Below are 13847 nucleotides of genomic sequence, written 5' to 3' on the forward strand. Positions count from 1 at the left end.
GATCTAAAGATGCTGGAATTGTGTTAGAAATCTTCAGAGCCGCACCACGCCCCTGTATTAGCAGGTTTAAATGTCCTAGGACAAACTGCAACTTTCGTGAAGACGATTACGGATTAGGTGCTTTCAACACCAAGAGCTGTTTTGACCTGTCAAACACGTCTGGTCTGTGAAAATCCAGTCCTTTATTGGACACTTTCTTTAAAAGACATGCATGTTAAAACAGTTTCTTGGGGTGCCTGGGTGGCTCAGCCGATTAAGCGTCTGATTTCGGTTCAGGTCACGATCTGACGGTTTATGGGTTCAAGCCCCGCGTGGGACTCTGTGCTGACAGCTCAGACCCTGGAGCCTGCTTCGGATTCTGTGTCTCCCCCTCTCTCCGCCATTCATGCTCTGTTTCTGTCTCAATAGTAAATAAACATTAAAAAAAATAAAACACAGTTTCTTGCTCTTGATATACATTGTATCAAGAACTGCATGTTCAAAATGAAGATGGGAAAATTTCTGCTAAGTACATTGAAACATGATTACGTTTTCGTATAACCAGGACTCTTTTTTTTTTTTTTTTTTTTTTTGGTAGCTAAAATGTCGCAAACGATGGAACACTTCATATTCCGGTAGCCCTCCTTCAAAATATTGCCTGAGAAGTATGAATAGTTCATCTTTCTGGCTTTGAAAAAGCCTAATCCTATTTGTTATGGTGGACCTTACATAAAATGGAAATACACAGCTGACAATCTTCAACGTGCTTAAAAATAAGTAAACAAACCTCCCCCCGACCCCCCCAAAAAACCCCAAAAACCAGGAGCTAGCAATTAAAATCCTCCAAACGCCCGCGCTCCGCAAATACTTCTTCCAAATTAGTCTGGTATAGTCTGGGTATTCCTCCGTGACCGCTGGCCGGACATTCCTTCGGGAAAAGCTGCTTCTCCTCTTGTGTGAGGTACAAAGACGGTAAACCCCTTCCTTTTATCCCTTTCTTATTGACTCTGCAGGGGGTGTTAGAAATGAGGGGCTGAATGAAGCCTTTACGCATCTAGGTGCATCCTCTTGTCCTGAACCCATTCTCCTGGCTCCCCCACCTAAGGAGGCCAAAACTGAGGACCTGGAGACCAATAGTTATTCCAGGCACTGCGCCCCGGGGGCGCCAGGCCTCAACCCTATAGGTTGATCCCGGGGAGGCCCGGGCTGCGGGGAGGGCGGGGGGAGAATCAAGGCTCCTTGGGGGCGCCAGGAAAGATCCTTGCTCTGACACGCCACGGATCCGAATCGGGTAGGGTCGGGGAAAATTCAGTTCCACTCTCATATTCCCGTTGAAAAAACGAGGTAGAGGTGAAGGGGGCTGTACAACTCGAGTAAGGGGTAGAGTCGGGGAACAAAGAGGAGGAAGATGAGACAGCCACACCAACGTAGATGCAGAAGAGCTCTCCGACTTTACGCAAGTGGCCCGCATGTCCACGGCGCTCAGCTCCCTTTACGCCACTGGCTTGGCCTCAGAGTCTTCGCGAATATGGCTTTGCGCACTGCGGCGGGGCTGCGCCGCAACCGAGCTTGGCCCTGTGGCTCCTCCCCGTCGCTTTACGCGGATTGGTGGTAGACTGCAACCAGACTGCTGATTGGGTGGCGAAGGAGCCATTCGGGGCGGCTCTGGTGGGTTCGGCTGCTCCAGAGTGATAAGTTCGGCTTCAGACACGCCTCAGCGCCAGCAGCGAGTCGGAGCTCTATGGAGGTGGCGGCGAGTACCGGGTGGTGGCTGCAGCAGCGACTCCTCTGAGCTGAGAGTTTCTAGTCGTTCCCGACTCCTTCCTCCCCCTTCCCTCCCCCTTTTTTGTTTTCCGTTCCCCTTTCCCCTCCCTTCCCTGTCCCCGACAACCGGATCCTGAGGAGGCAGCTGCGGCGGCAGCTGCTTTGTTCTCTGTAATGGCCGCCGTCCCCTGGCCGCTTCTTCTCGAGCGGTACAAAATGGCGGCCGCAGGCGGAGCCGGGCGGGGCGGCCCTTGTTAGCGTTTTTTCCGCGCTTCAGGCACCTAGAAATTTTTCGCTTTTGTTCTCCTTTCCCATTGCTGACGGAGTAGAAGGAGACCGGCGGCCGTGGCGGCCCCCGGGCGTCATCGTGGCTGTCGGTGGCCGGGGTCAGGGCGGGCCGAGGTGCTGGTGTGCTTGGAGGGNCGGGTGGGAGGAATGCACCGCTCTTTTGTTCCCAGGAAGGGGTAAAATGGGGCGGAGGTTCCTGCTGCCATGTTGTGGCCCGTGTCTTCCGCCTGCTGAGTGCCAGCCGGTGTACACCCGTGTCGCTCTCGCATCTTCCCGAATGCCCTGTGTGTGGAGTCAAAAGAACGGACAGTGAAGGGAAACTGCCAAACAGCCCTTAGTCCGGCCTTAATCGGCCCGCTGGGCTCGTGGTCGAGGCAGTGAAAACTTAGGACATTTTCCACATAATGGGCCGGTGCGGATAAGTTAGATTTTCTGTTCGTGGTCTCCGTGCTCAGCTTCCAAGAAAGTAGAATGTGGCTTTTTCAGAGATTCCTTGTTCGCAGTTGAAATGTTCCTGTATGTATTTCTGTGCAGGTTCTTTGCATCTTTGAACATAAGAGAATTTCCAGGTGGCTAAAGAAAATAAAATTTTATTGTCCACTTGTGGTTGAGTATGTTCTATTTTAGTCTTAGGAGATCTGCAATGCAGTGAAAGTTCAGTCAACTGCAGTGCCAGGATCTGAAATAAATTATAATTGAAGGAAGCTCTACAGATTTGTGTGTTAGCAGTGTCTAATTTTGGTACTCTTTCTCATTCTAGGTTTTTCATTTCTCCCAACCTCTTCCCTCCCCACCCCATCCATTAATATTATTCTTTTGAAGATTCTTCGTTGTCAAGCCGCCAAAGTGGAGAGTGCGATCGCAGAAGGGGGTGCTTCTCGTTTCAGGTATGTGGAGGCTTATTTTTGGCAATTGTTATGAAGAGACCAGTGGCAAATTAAGAATCCCCACACTAAATAATTCTGGCTTAATGTGCTGTGAGTTTAGTGTATAGTGTGCCATGTGCTTTTTTTTTTTTTTAAGTTCTTAAGTTTTCATTATCTTCTGTTTGTCCTCTGAAGAATAGTTGTTAATTATTTGACTTTCCATGAGGCCCAAGTTCCTCTCCATCTGTGATGTAATTTCTGAAACACAGAATACTTAAAGAGATCCTTTAGCTGTGTTAAGTGAGACAGGTAGCATATGGACTTTTAAAAGAAGTTTTTCTTTCAAATAGTGCTTCTTCGGGCGGAGGAGGAAGTAGGGGTGCACCTCAGCACTATCCCAAGACTGCTGGCAACAGGTATAGTGTGTAGAAGCCCTGAGTTTCATAGAACAGATTTGATTTAATAGTCTTTCTCATGCATAACAGTGTAGTTATAGATACCAAGAATCCTAATCATACTTGGCATGGTTTCTGCTACATAATCTTAGAATATCAACTCTTGATTATCCTTTTTGCTAAATTATCTGAATTAGGGCTCTCAGACTGCCCCTTTATCCTTTGCTCTTTGGATTATTTTCATTAATATTACTTCTGAAATCAACAGTTACTATTATCAGCAGTTATCCGTACTTAGTGGTAGAGCTGCATGCACACAACATGGTCGTACGACATTAGAAAATGCTGGTTCTCAAAGTGTGGCCCCTGGAGCACCAGAATTAGCATCACCTGGGGGTTTATTAAAAACACAAATTATATGGTCCTGTCCCAGACTCACTAAAACAGAAAACTTGGGAGTGGGCCCAGCATTCTGTTTTAACAAGCCCTTCAGATGATTCTAAATTTGAGAAGCATTGGTTGGGAATTGCTTAGTCGTAAAGGAAATTGAAAATCTGTAAATTGCTTATTCTATTTAGAAAGATGTCTGATTGATAATGACCTTTGATATGTGACAGTGCTAGGTTTTAAATTGTCTTAATTAGGAATCTTTTAAATTTTTACTAGCGAGTTCCTGGGGAAAACCCCAGGGCAAAACGCTCAGAAATGGATTCCTGCACGAAGCACTAGACGAGATGACAACTCCGCAGCAAACAACTCCGCAAATGAAAAAGAACGACATGATGCAATCTTCAGGAAAGTAAGAGGGTAAGTTTATAGATCTGTTTTGTTCTTTTACCAAAGGGAGGGAAGAAGAATGAGTTGGCTGGGTTTGTCTTGTGTGTAGGCTGTTTTACTTAGAAGACCGTGTTCATGTCCAAGTGTATATTTTAATGAATGCCATTGTTGGCAGCTATATCTTAAAATGAAAAGCAGCATGTCAGTATCTTGAGGCTTAAGAGTTGCTTGTAGTCATTGGGTTAAAATACACGAGCCTTTTTGTCCTGACATTTCCCATGCCTGATGTGTAACCCACTGAAGAAGCATGGAACACAATGGTCTTAGTTCTTGGATTTTAGCCTTAATAAATAATAAGGTTCTTGCTCTCTGGGTTTTGAGGTAGTGAGAAAGATTTGTCAAACAGCTGGGGACCCCAAAACAGGTACAGATATTATCTAAATAACAGCTTTATTTGAACATACCCTTGGTTATATGGGGAAGAAGATAATAGGTTTTGATATTAGATGGTGAAAGAAAAAAATTAATTTCAAAGTGGCCTTTCAGCTCTAAGTTTTTTTGTGTGGTGTGTGACACTTAGTGTGATTCCTTTCTCCACAGCATACTAAATAAGCTTACTCCTGAAAAGTTTGACAAGCTATGCCTTGAGCTCCTCAATGTGGGTGTAGAGTCTAAACTCATCCTTAAAGGGGTCATACTGCTGGTAAGTTACAATTGGCTTAGTTGAAAGAGAGTAAAATAGTTAACAGACCCAAGTTTTCTATACATTTCATTGTTGCTTAAAACTCAGAGGTGTGAGCTACATGCTTTTTGAATTGTGATGGTTTTAAAAATTACCACCAACTTTTAATGGCAGCAGACATACGTTTTGTGTTGAAGTATAGTGTGACATACAATGTTACATTAGTTCAGGTTTACAACATAGAGATTTACTAATTTGATACATTACACAGTGCTTATCACAGGCATGGCTGTCTTCTGTCCTAAAGGTGAATTTGTAAATTGCTCATACTATGCTTGAGGAGTTAAATGGGCTAAGCACAGGCTATACATAGGGTTTTTTTGGTGTGTTTTTCTTTCTGTGGAAAACCTATTTTGGTCTTGGAAATGAGTTTTATGATAGTTGCTAAATAAGATTTCAGGGTCTGTAGTTTCAGTATCCAAGATATTTTTAACTCTTGGGGGGCGCATAGCAGGCGATTTACTTATATGAAATCTGTGTAGTTGGACTTTTTAGGTATCATGTCACAGCTAGTATTTGAGTACTTGTATTTTTCCAGACTGTGAGGCAGAGATTTTGTCAGTAAAGTTAGGAGGTTTAAGATCCTTAAGACTTAAGAGGAAGCATTAAGTTAAAGGAAAGGTACTTTCAGAAGGTTGTCCTATATTTTTTTTTAATGCCATTTTCTGTAGATTGTGGACAAAGCCCTAGAAGAGCCAAAGTATAGCTCACTGTATGCTCAGCTATGTCTGCGATTGGCAGAAGATGCACCAAACTTTGATGGCCCAGCAGCAGAGGGTCAACCAGGACAGAAGCAAAGCACAGTAAGTGGTGGTGGTTGTTTATCTCAAAGTTCGTTTGAAAGATTTCATTTAATACAAGCTGCCAAATGTGTTTCGTGTTTCCAATAGACATTCAGACGCCTCCTAATTTCCAAATTACAAGATGAATTTGAAAACCGAACCAGAAATGTTGATGGTGAGAGTTTATATTTGATACCTAAGTACTACTGGGGATTTTGAATTTCATTCTGAATGTTGACTTTTTTTCTGTTGGATATTTTCAGTCTATGATAAGCGTGAAAATCCCCTCCTCCCCGAGGAGGAGGAACAGAGAGCCATTGCTAAAATCAAGATGTTGGGGAACATCAAATTCATTGGAGAACTTGGAAAGCTTGATCTTATTCATGAATCTATCCTTCATAAGTGCATCAAAACAGTAAGTATGCGAACGTAGGCTTAGATTAATCACTGGGTACATTGTTATTTGGGGGAGCGGGACCAAACAAGATTTTGTCAACAAATTGGTGTTTCTTTTGGTAGCTTTTGGAAAAGAAGAAGAGAGTCCAACTCAAAGATATGGGAGAGGATTTGGAGTGCCTCTGTCAGATAATGAGGACAGTGGGACCTAGATTAGACCATGAACGAGCCAAGGTATGTTATTAAGTAGGTTGTGTTAATTTTATTCAAATCAAAGAACTTGTTTTTGTGATATAGGTGATAATTACAGGTAGCCCATCAACTTTGATTATAATGTGAAGTCTTAAAAGCCTTAAATAGTATACGTTTGCCATAGCATTTTACTTATGTGTTTTTCTCTTATGTTAGTCCTTAATGGATCAGTACTTTGCCCGAATGTGCTCCTTGATGCTAAGTAAGGAATTGCCAGCGAGGATTCGTTTCCTGCTGCAGGTAAAACTGGTTTAACTGTTGTTAAGCTAATTTCTCCTCTTCAGGAATATTAAAACTTACTAGAACTATTTTTAAATTAAAGGATACCGTAGAGTTGCGAGAACACCATTGGGTTCCTCGCAAGGCTTTTCTTGACAATGGACCAAAGACGATCAATCAAATCCGTCAAGATGCAGTAAAAGTAAGATACTTATTTTTTTTAATGTAGTGTTTTTAAGTTTAGCGAACCACAAGGATCCTTTTTAACTCTTAAGACTCCTCTTACTCTTGAAGCTTATTACTGTTTTTAGTTTCTTGTTTACCATTGGGGAAGAAATTATTTACAGAAATTACATAATTATCACTCCACTAGCCTGAAAGTTTTTTCCCCCCCCCAAAACGAGAATTTCCGTTTTATGTAAAATAGTGTCCAGAATCAGGTGTTTATTCACTTTTATTTCTAAAGGATCTAGGCGTGTTTATTCCTGCTCCTATGGCTCAAGGGATGAGAAGTGACTTCTTTCTGGAGGGACCGTTCATGCCACCCAGGATGAAAATGGATAGGGACCCACTTGGAGGACTTGCTGATATGTTTGGACAAATGCCAGGTGATTTTGAACAAAACCATGGTTCCATTAAAATTAAAAAATCACTTAAATGTTTTAACAGTGGCAGAGTTGTAAAGAGTTGTTCCTATATGTATTTTAAGGTAGCGGAATTGGTACTGGTCCAGGAGTTATCCAGGATAGATTTTCACCCACCATGGGGCGTCATCGTTCGAATCAACTCTTCAATGGCCATGGGGGACACATCATGCCTCCCACACAATCGCAGTTTGGAGAGATGGGAGGCAAGTTTATGAAGAGCCAGGTAAGGAAACGTGTAAGAAAGCTTAGGCAACAAGTATTAAATCCTGCAATAAATGTGATTTATTTTTTTGCTTTCTTAAAAGTAAATGTTTTAGGGTCATGTATGTATCTCTAAAGCAAAATTTACACCCGTGACAAACATTTACTTAAAACTGGGTGAGATGCTTATCCTTAAAATTAGTAAAATCAACAGCATTTTTATTTGACAGGTAGGCTAGATTTTTATTCTTGTTTCATCTTTACTTCCTCTGGGCAAATTGAGTTAAGCTTTCCTTATGGCTTGGCTCATCCCTTTGGTACTTGATTACCATAATTTGTGGACCCCTTTTTATCTAGACTTTCTTTCTCCCTTTCTAAAATAGGGGCTAAGCCAGCTCTACCATAACCAGAGTCAGGGACTCTTATCCCAGCTGCAAGGACAGTCGAAGGATATGCCACCTCGGTTTTCTAAGAAAGGACAGCTTAATGCAGATGAGGTACAATTTGCCTGTGTTACTTCTATACCATAGTTTGTCAATTCAGAAATCTATTGCCCGATGATTATAAATAAGACGCGTTATTAAGAGGACTTAATGCTGGAGTTCTTTAATTTCTTCCTTCTTTTCTGTACTTCTTTTTCTTTCTCTGGATGTCCAGCGTCCTATGAGCGAAGATTATGAGATATGAGGGCAAGTCTCTAAAAACTCTTCAATTAGAGCAAAGAAAATGGTTGTCAAGATTTTGTGATTTTTTTCTGTATATAGAAAGACTTAACTGTAAAAGCAAGATATTTCCTAAACTAATTTTCTGGTTTTTAATATTTTAGTGATGCTTATCCTAGGAGAATCCTAGTACAAATATAAGACTTTTGTAAGAGTATATTAGTTTCATGTGGATTAGATCTTTAGTTTTCTTGCCAGAAGTTATGTTAATATGGAGCTCCCTTTTCAGCTGTCTGTTCTCTAACTTCTGCCCTAGAGTCTAGGATGTCTGTATTTCCTGACTTAATCTTAGGATGTTGGATCTAAAGTTTGCCAACTGCATGTTGTTGACTTTTTATTTTCAATTCTAGATTAGCCTGAGGCCTGCTCAGTCGTTCCTAATGAATAAAAATCAAGTGCCAAAGCTTCAGCCCCAGATAACTATGATTCCTCCTAGTGCACAACCACCACGCACTCAAACCCCACCTCTGGGACAGGTACGGACTGTAGTAAGACAGTATTATCTATGGTTATGGTACTTTCTGAAGATGTCTCAAGATTTCTTTAGTGTCTTCCTGGAACTTCACATGTACTTTTTAAAAAACACTAAGTGTTCATACCTGTCATGTTGCTGCATTTTTGTTTTTAGACACCTCAGCTTGGTCTCAAAACTAATCCACCACTTATCCAGGAAAAGCCTGCCAAGACTAGTAAAAAGCCACCACCATCAAAGGAAGAACTACTTAAACTAACTGTAAGTTTCAAATAATCCCATAGTCTGATTCACAGAGTACAGTTGAGATAGGAAAACACTAAAGAGGCTTGGGTTGTGTTCTTTTCAGGAAACTGTGGTGACTGAATATCTGAATAGTGGGAACGCAAATGAAGCCGTCAGTGGCGTAAGAGAGATGAGGGCTCCTAAACACTTTCTTCCTGAGATGTTAAGCAAAGTAATTATCCTGTCACTAGATAGAAGTGATGAAGATAAAGAAAAAGCAAGTTCTTTGATCAGTTTGCTCAAACAGGAAGGGATAGCCACCAGTGACAACTTCATGCAGGTAAACCCTACTCTGAATCTGGGAGAAATTTTTTGCATTCACATTTGAGAACTGCTCAGTTGATTGATTGTGTTTTGTGTTCCTTCTAAGGCTTTTCTGAATGTATTGGACCAGTGCCCCAAACTGGAGGTTGACATCCCCTTGGTGAAATCATATTTAGCACAGTTTGCAGCTCGTGCCATCATTTCAGAGCTGGTGAGCATTTCAGAACTAGCTCAACCACTGGAAAGTGGCACCCATTTTCCTCTCTTCTTACTTTGTCTTCAGCAGTTAGCTAAATTACAAGACCGAGAATGGTTAACAGAACTTTTTCAACAAAGCAAGGTCAATATGCAGAAAATGCTCCCAGGTAAGAGAATGCTGGGGATTTTTTTTTTTCTCTTTTAAGTTCAAAATCTGGAGAGTTTTCAGTACCTTTGAGTGGTTCTGTACAAATCAGGCTGGATTATCTTGTCCAGATAATGATAAGTGTTAGTTACCATAGGTTGGACTTCACCTTTATGGAAAGTGATAATGATTTAACTGCTTTCATTTGATCCAAATACTAAGTGTTTCCTTTTCTGGGTCTTTTATTATAAGTGGTATACCTTTGGGAAATTACTTGTAAAGCCATTTTCTAGACAGGCCAGCTGGCTAAAATGAACCACCTGCTGACGTGTAGATGGTTTTGTTTCTTCAGAAATTGATCAGAATAAGGACCGCATGTTGGAAATTTTGGAAGGAAAGGGACTGAGTTTCTTATTCCCACTCCTCAAATTGGAGAAGGAACTGTTGAAGCAAATAAAGTTGGATCCATCCCCTCAAACCATCTATAAATGGATTAAAGATAACATCTCCCCCAAACTTCATGTAGATAAAGGATTTGTGAACATCTTAATGACTAGGTAAGAAAAAGTCCAGAATTAAATTAACACTTGTTTTCTTTAAAAAAAAAAAAAAAAGTATAAAGCAAGGGACTAAGATTTATTTTCTTGAGCTAAAAAGTTTTGCTTTGGGATTCTGACAAGCTCTCCTTCTGTGCAGCTTCTTACAGTATATTTCTAGTGAAGTAAACCCACCCAGTGATGAGACAGATTCTTCCTCTGCTCCTTCCAAAGAACAGTTAGAGCAGGAAAAACAACTGCTTCTTTCTTTCAAGCCAGTAATGCAGAAATTCCTTCATGATCACGTCGATCTGCAAGTCAGTGCCCTGTATGCTCTGCAGGTGCACTGCTACAACAGCAACTTCCCCAAAGGTGAGCGCCCAGGGACAGGAGCCAGATGGTGGTGAGCATGGGCCACATCTCCTGCAGCACACCAGGTCACGGATTTGCGTGTTGTCTTTTAGGCATGTTGCTCCGCTTCTTTGTACACTTTTATGACATGGAAATTATTGAAGAAGAAGCGTTTTTGGCTTGGAAAGAAGATATAACCCAAGAGTTTCCTGGGAAAGGCAAGGCTTTGTTCCAGGTAAATCTTTGGTTAGATGCATTTTAGTCTGCTTTTTTGAATTCACTTAGTATTTAACGAAGAGCCTTTAAAACTGAAATACAGGAGGCTAAATCTGTAGTTTAATCTGTATGTATCCTTTGCATGTTTATAAGCTTTGGTAAAATTAATAGCACAGTGAGGGGAAGCTACGAGGTGGGGACAGGCTTCCATCCTAGTGATACGTAAGTGTGAGGTTACCGACGGCTAACGTTTTTTAGAAGTAAAGCTACTTCCAAAGGCTGAGTGATTTGAATTTAAGCTTTTTAAAAAATGTTAGTAGAGATTGCTTCTGGTTTCTCACCTCTTAGTTTTGTAGGACTGATTAGAATTCTGGTTTTAGGGGAAGAGCTTTGTATCTCTGAGGATTCTAAAATCACAGTACATTAATCACATACAGAGCCCTTGAAAAACAGTTTCAAATAATGCGATTTAGTAGGTCCGTGGTACACAGTCCGGGTGATTCTCATGCTGGTTTTATAGGGGATCAGGCTTTGAGAAGCACGGGTCTTCCTGAGGTTCACAGATTAGCTTTGTGAGCTAATCATTAGCCCTGCCCTTGGGGAATCCTGTACTAGCAATTCTGGGATAGGGCTAGAAATCTGAGGAAATCTTTGTCCCCTCTCTCCCTCCCCAGGAGTGCTAACATAATGTGGGAGGAACCCCTGTCCTGTACTAAAATGAGCCTGAGGTGTAACTGGTAGCGTCAAAGAACGATGCCCAAGCTAACTGGCCGTCAGCAGCTTAAGTTATTAATAGCCAATAGCCAAGTAATTACAGCATGTTCTGAAGGCTTGTCTTATCATAAAGGGCATACTACCTAAAACTTCACTGGGTTTGCTAGCTCGATCCTAAGTCAAAACTATGGATTTGAGTTTTTCTCTTTCAGAAGTATGGCTTAATTTTGTTAAAATATGAATTTACAGGTGAATCAGTGGCTAACCTGGCTAGAAACTGCTGAAGAAGAGGAATCCGAGGAAGAAGCTGACTAAAGAACCAGCCAAAGCCTTAAATTGTGCAAAACATACTGTTGCTATGACGTAACTGCATTTGACCTAACCACTGCGAAAATTCATTCCGCTGTAATGTTTTCACAATATTTAAAGCAGAAGCACGTCAGTTAGGATTTCCTTCTGCATAAGGTTTTTTTGTAGTGTAATGTCTTAATCATAGTCTACCATCAAATATTTTAGGAGTATCTTTAATGTTTAGATAGTATATTAGCAGCATGCAATAATTACATCATAAGTTCTCAAGCAGAGGCAGTCTATTGCAAGGACCTTCTTTGCTGCCAGTTATCATAGGCTGTTTTAAGTTAGAAAACTGAATAGCAACACTGAATACTGTAGAAATGCACTTTGCTCAGTAATACTTGAGTTGTTGCAATATTTGATTATCCATTTGGTTGTTACAGAAAAATTCTTAACTGTAATTGATGGTTGTTGCCGTAATAGTATATTGCCTGTATTTCTACCTCTAGTAATGGGCTTTATGTGCTAGATTTTAATATCCTTGAGCCTGGGCAAGTGCACAAGTCTTTTTAAAAGAAACATGGTTTACTTGCACAAAACTGATCAGTTTTGAGAGATCGTTAATGCCCTTGAAGTGGTTTTGTGGGTGTGAAACAAATGGTGAAAATTTGAATTGGTCCCTCTTATTATAGTATTGAAATTAAGTCTACTTAATTTATCAAGTCATGTTCATGCCCTGATTTTATATACTTGTATCTATCAATAAACATTGTGATACTTGATATAGAGTTGTGTGTGACTTAAGTAGCAACTACAAATTTATGAAGAATTAAGGTTTTAGGGCTACCTGGGTGGCTCAGTGGATTAAGGTTCTGTCCATCTCTTGATTCAGGATGATCTCTTGGGTCATGATAACAGAGCCCTACGTCGGGCTCTGTGCTGACAACGTGGAGCCTGCTTGGGATTCTGTGACCATCTCCAGCTCATGCACAGTCTGTTGCTCTCTAAATGTTATTACAATCTTAGAAAATTCAAGGCAAGTCTCAAATTTAGAGAGCCCTTACCCAGTGCATAGCAATGACCTTGGCGACATGTCATTGTCCTGTGAAATACCTGGTGACCTGAGAAACTAACCACAGATGGCCAGACAACACAAAAACAACACAACCATGTTCTAAAGATAGACCACTGCTACCTTAAAACCTACTATACTGTGGAACAACAGTAGTATTAAGTCAAAATACTACTTTGGTCTACACAACCCTACATCTGATCCAGTCTGTTATCCTGTCCTTTTCCCAAAACCCTAGTTCTCTGCTCAATTTCCTGCAACTTGGCTGCCTTGTTCATTCTGCCACACTCATGCTTTCTGGGACATGGCAAACATTAGAGGCTTCCTTCCATTCCTCCCTTCCCCCCCCCCCATAACTAGACGGCTGACTCCCCACTGTCAACCCTACTTAAAAGTGTAACGGGGTACCTGGCTGGCCCAGTGGGAAGAGCATGGGACTATTGATTTCCAGAGTTTGGAGTTCTAGCACCATGGGTGTTTTTTTAAAACACACACACACACACACACACACACACACATACAACTTGCTATCTCTGTTTTCCTTTTTAGGTACTGTCGTGCCCACTATTTCATGTTTCGGTCTCACTGCCTCCAGAATGAGGAGATCGAATTTTTGGTTCACTGCTGTATCCCCAACACCTTGAACAGAGCCTAGCACACAGAATATTTACTGAACCAAATTACAAAATTACCTGGCAGGATCTGGACGTTATAGGAAAAAGTAGTGGAAAGAACTGACTTGAGTACTGAGATAACGGTCATTCCTACCACTTAGTAGCCATGTGATCTTAGGCAAGAGGCTTTGTTTTGTTCCTCTGATTTGATTTGAAAATGGGAATAATGCCCTGAGAACTAAAGTAATGTGAATCTCACTAGCAAGAGTCTCCTACATCAGTAGGCCTTAGATATATGTGAATTCGCATTTTACCTGGGCTGCTTCCATCCCGAGGTTCCAATCAGATCAATGGGCAATTTGTCGGTCTTAGCTGACCTATGAAAAGCATTCAGCATTTCTTACTTCTTTGCCTTCAGGCTTCTCGGTGTCCTTTTAAGGCTCTTCTCTAGCCTGGCTTATAAACATTACTGTTAAAGTTTTGCTCAACACTCAACTCTTATAGCTCCAATTATCATCTACGTCCCGAAGGTGTCTATCTTGAAGGTCATCTAACTTGCACATCCAACCAGCTCCTGGACTGGTGCCCCAAGCACTTCAAACTCAGTTTGTCCATCACTAAATTCCCCCAAACCAACATTTCCTCGTTTCCTGGCT

General features: G+C 41.4%; 1 protein-coding gene and 1 non-coding gene across 2 annotated transcripts; both read left to right on the top strand.

Moving 5' to 3' along the window:
* The first annotated feature begins 1410 nt into the window (after positions 1–1410).
* EIF4G2 (eukaryotic translation initiation factor 4 gamma 2) lies at positions 1411–12287 on the top strand. Its single transcript, XM_077761078.1, has 23 exons — positions 1411–1647; positions 2073–2315; positions 2761–2918; positions 3248–3313; positions 3959–4099; positions 4670–4772; positions 5483–5614; positions 5702–5768; positions 5857–6008; positions 6113–6223; positions 6398–6481; positions 6564–6662; positions 6927–7068; positions 7170–7330; positions 7692–7805; positions 8381–8506; positions 8659–8763; positions 8852–9067; positions 9158–9416; positions 9747–9951; positions 10091–10302; positions 10395–10516; positions 11461–12287. The coding sequence occupies exons 1-23, from the start codon at positions 1411–1413 to the stop codon at positions 11524–11526; spliced, it is 3321 nt and encodes a 1106-aa protein (XP_077617204.1). The 3' UTR covers positions 11527–12287.
* On the top strand, positions 7859–8001 carry LOC144229191 (small nucleolar RNA SNORD97). The gene has a single exon (XR_013334379.1). It is a non-coding gene; the product is annotated as a small nucleolar RNA SNORD97 (small nucleolar RNA).
* Positions 12288–13847: the final 1560 nt, after the last annotated feature.

The sequence above is a fragment of the Crocuta crocuta genome, unplaced genomic scaffold (assembly GCF_008692635.1).
Source record: "Crocuta crocuta isolate KB4526 unplaced genomic scaffold, BGI_CrCroc_1.0 scaffold233, whole genome shotgun sequence".
NCBI lineage: Eukaryota > Metazoa > Chordata > Mammalia > Carnivora > Hyaenidae > Crocuta > Crocuta crocuta.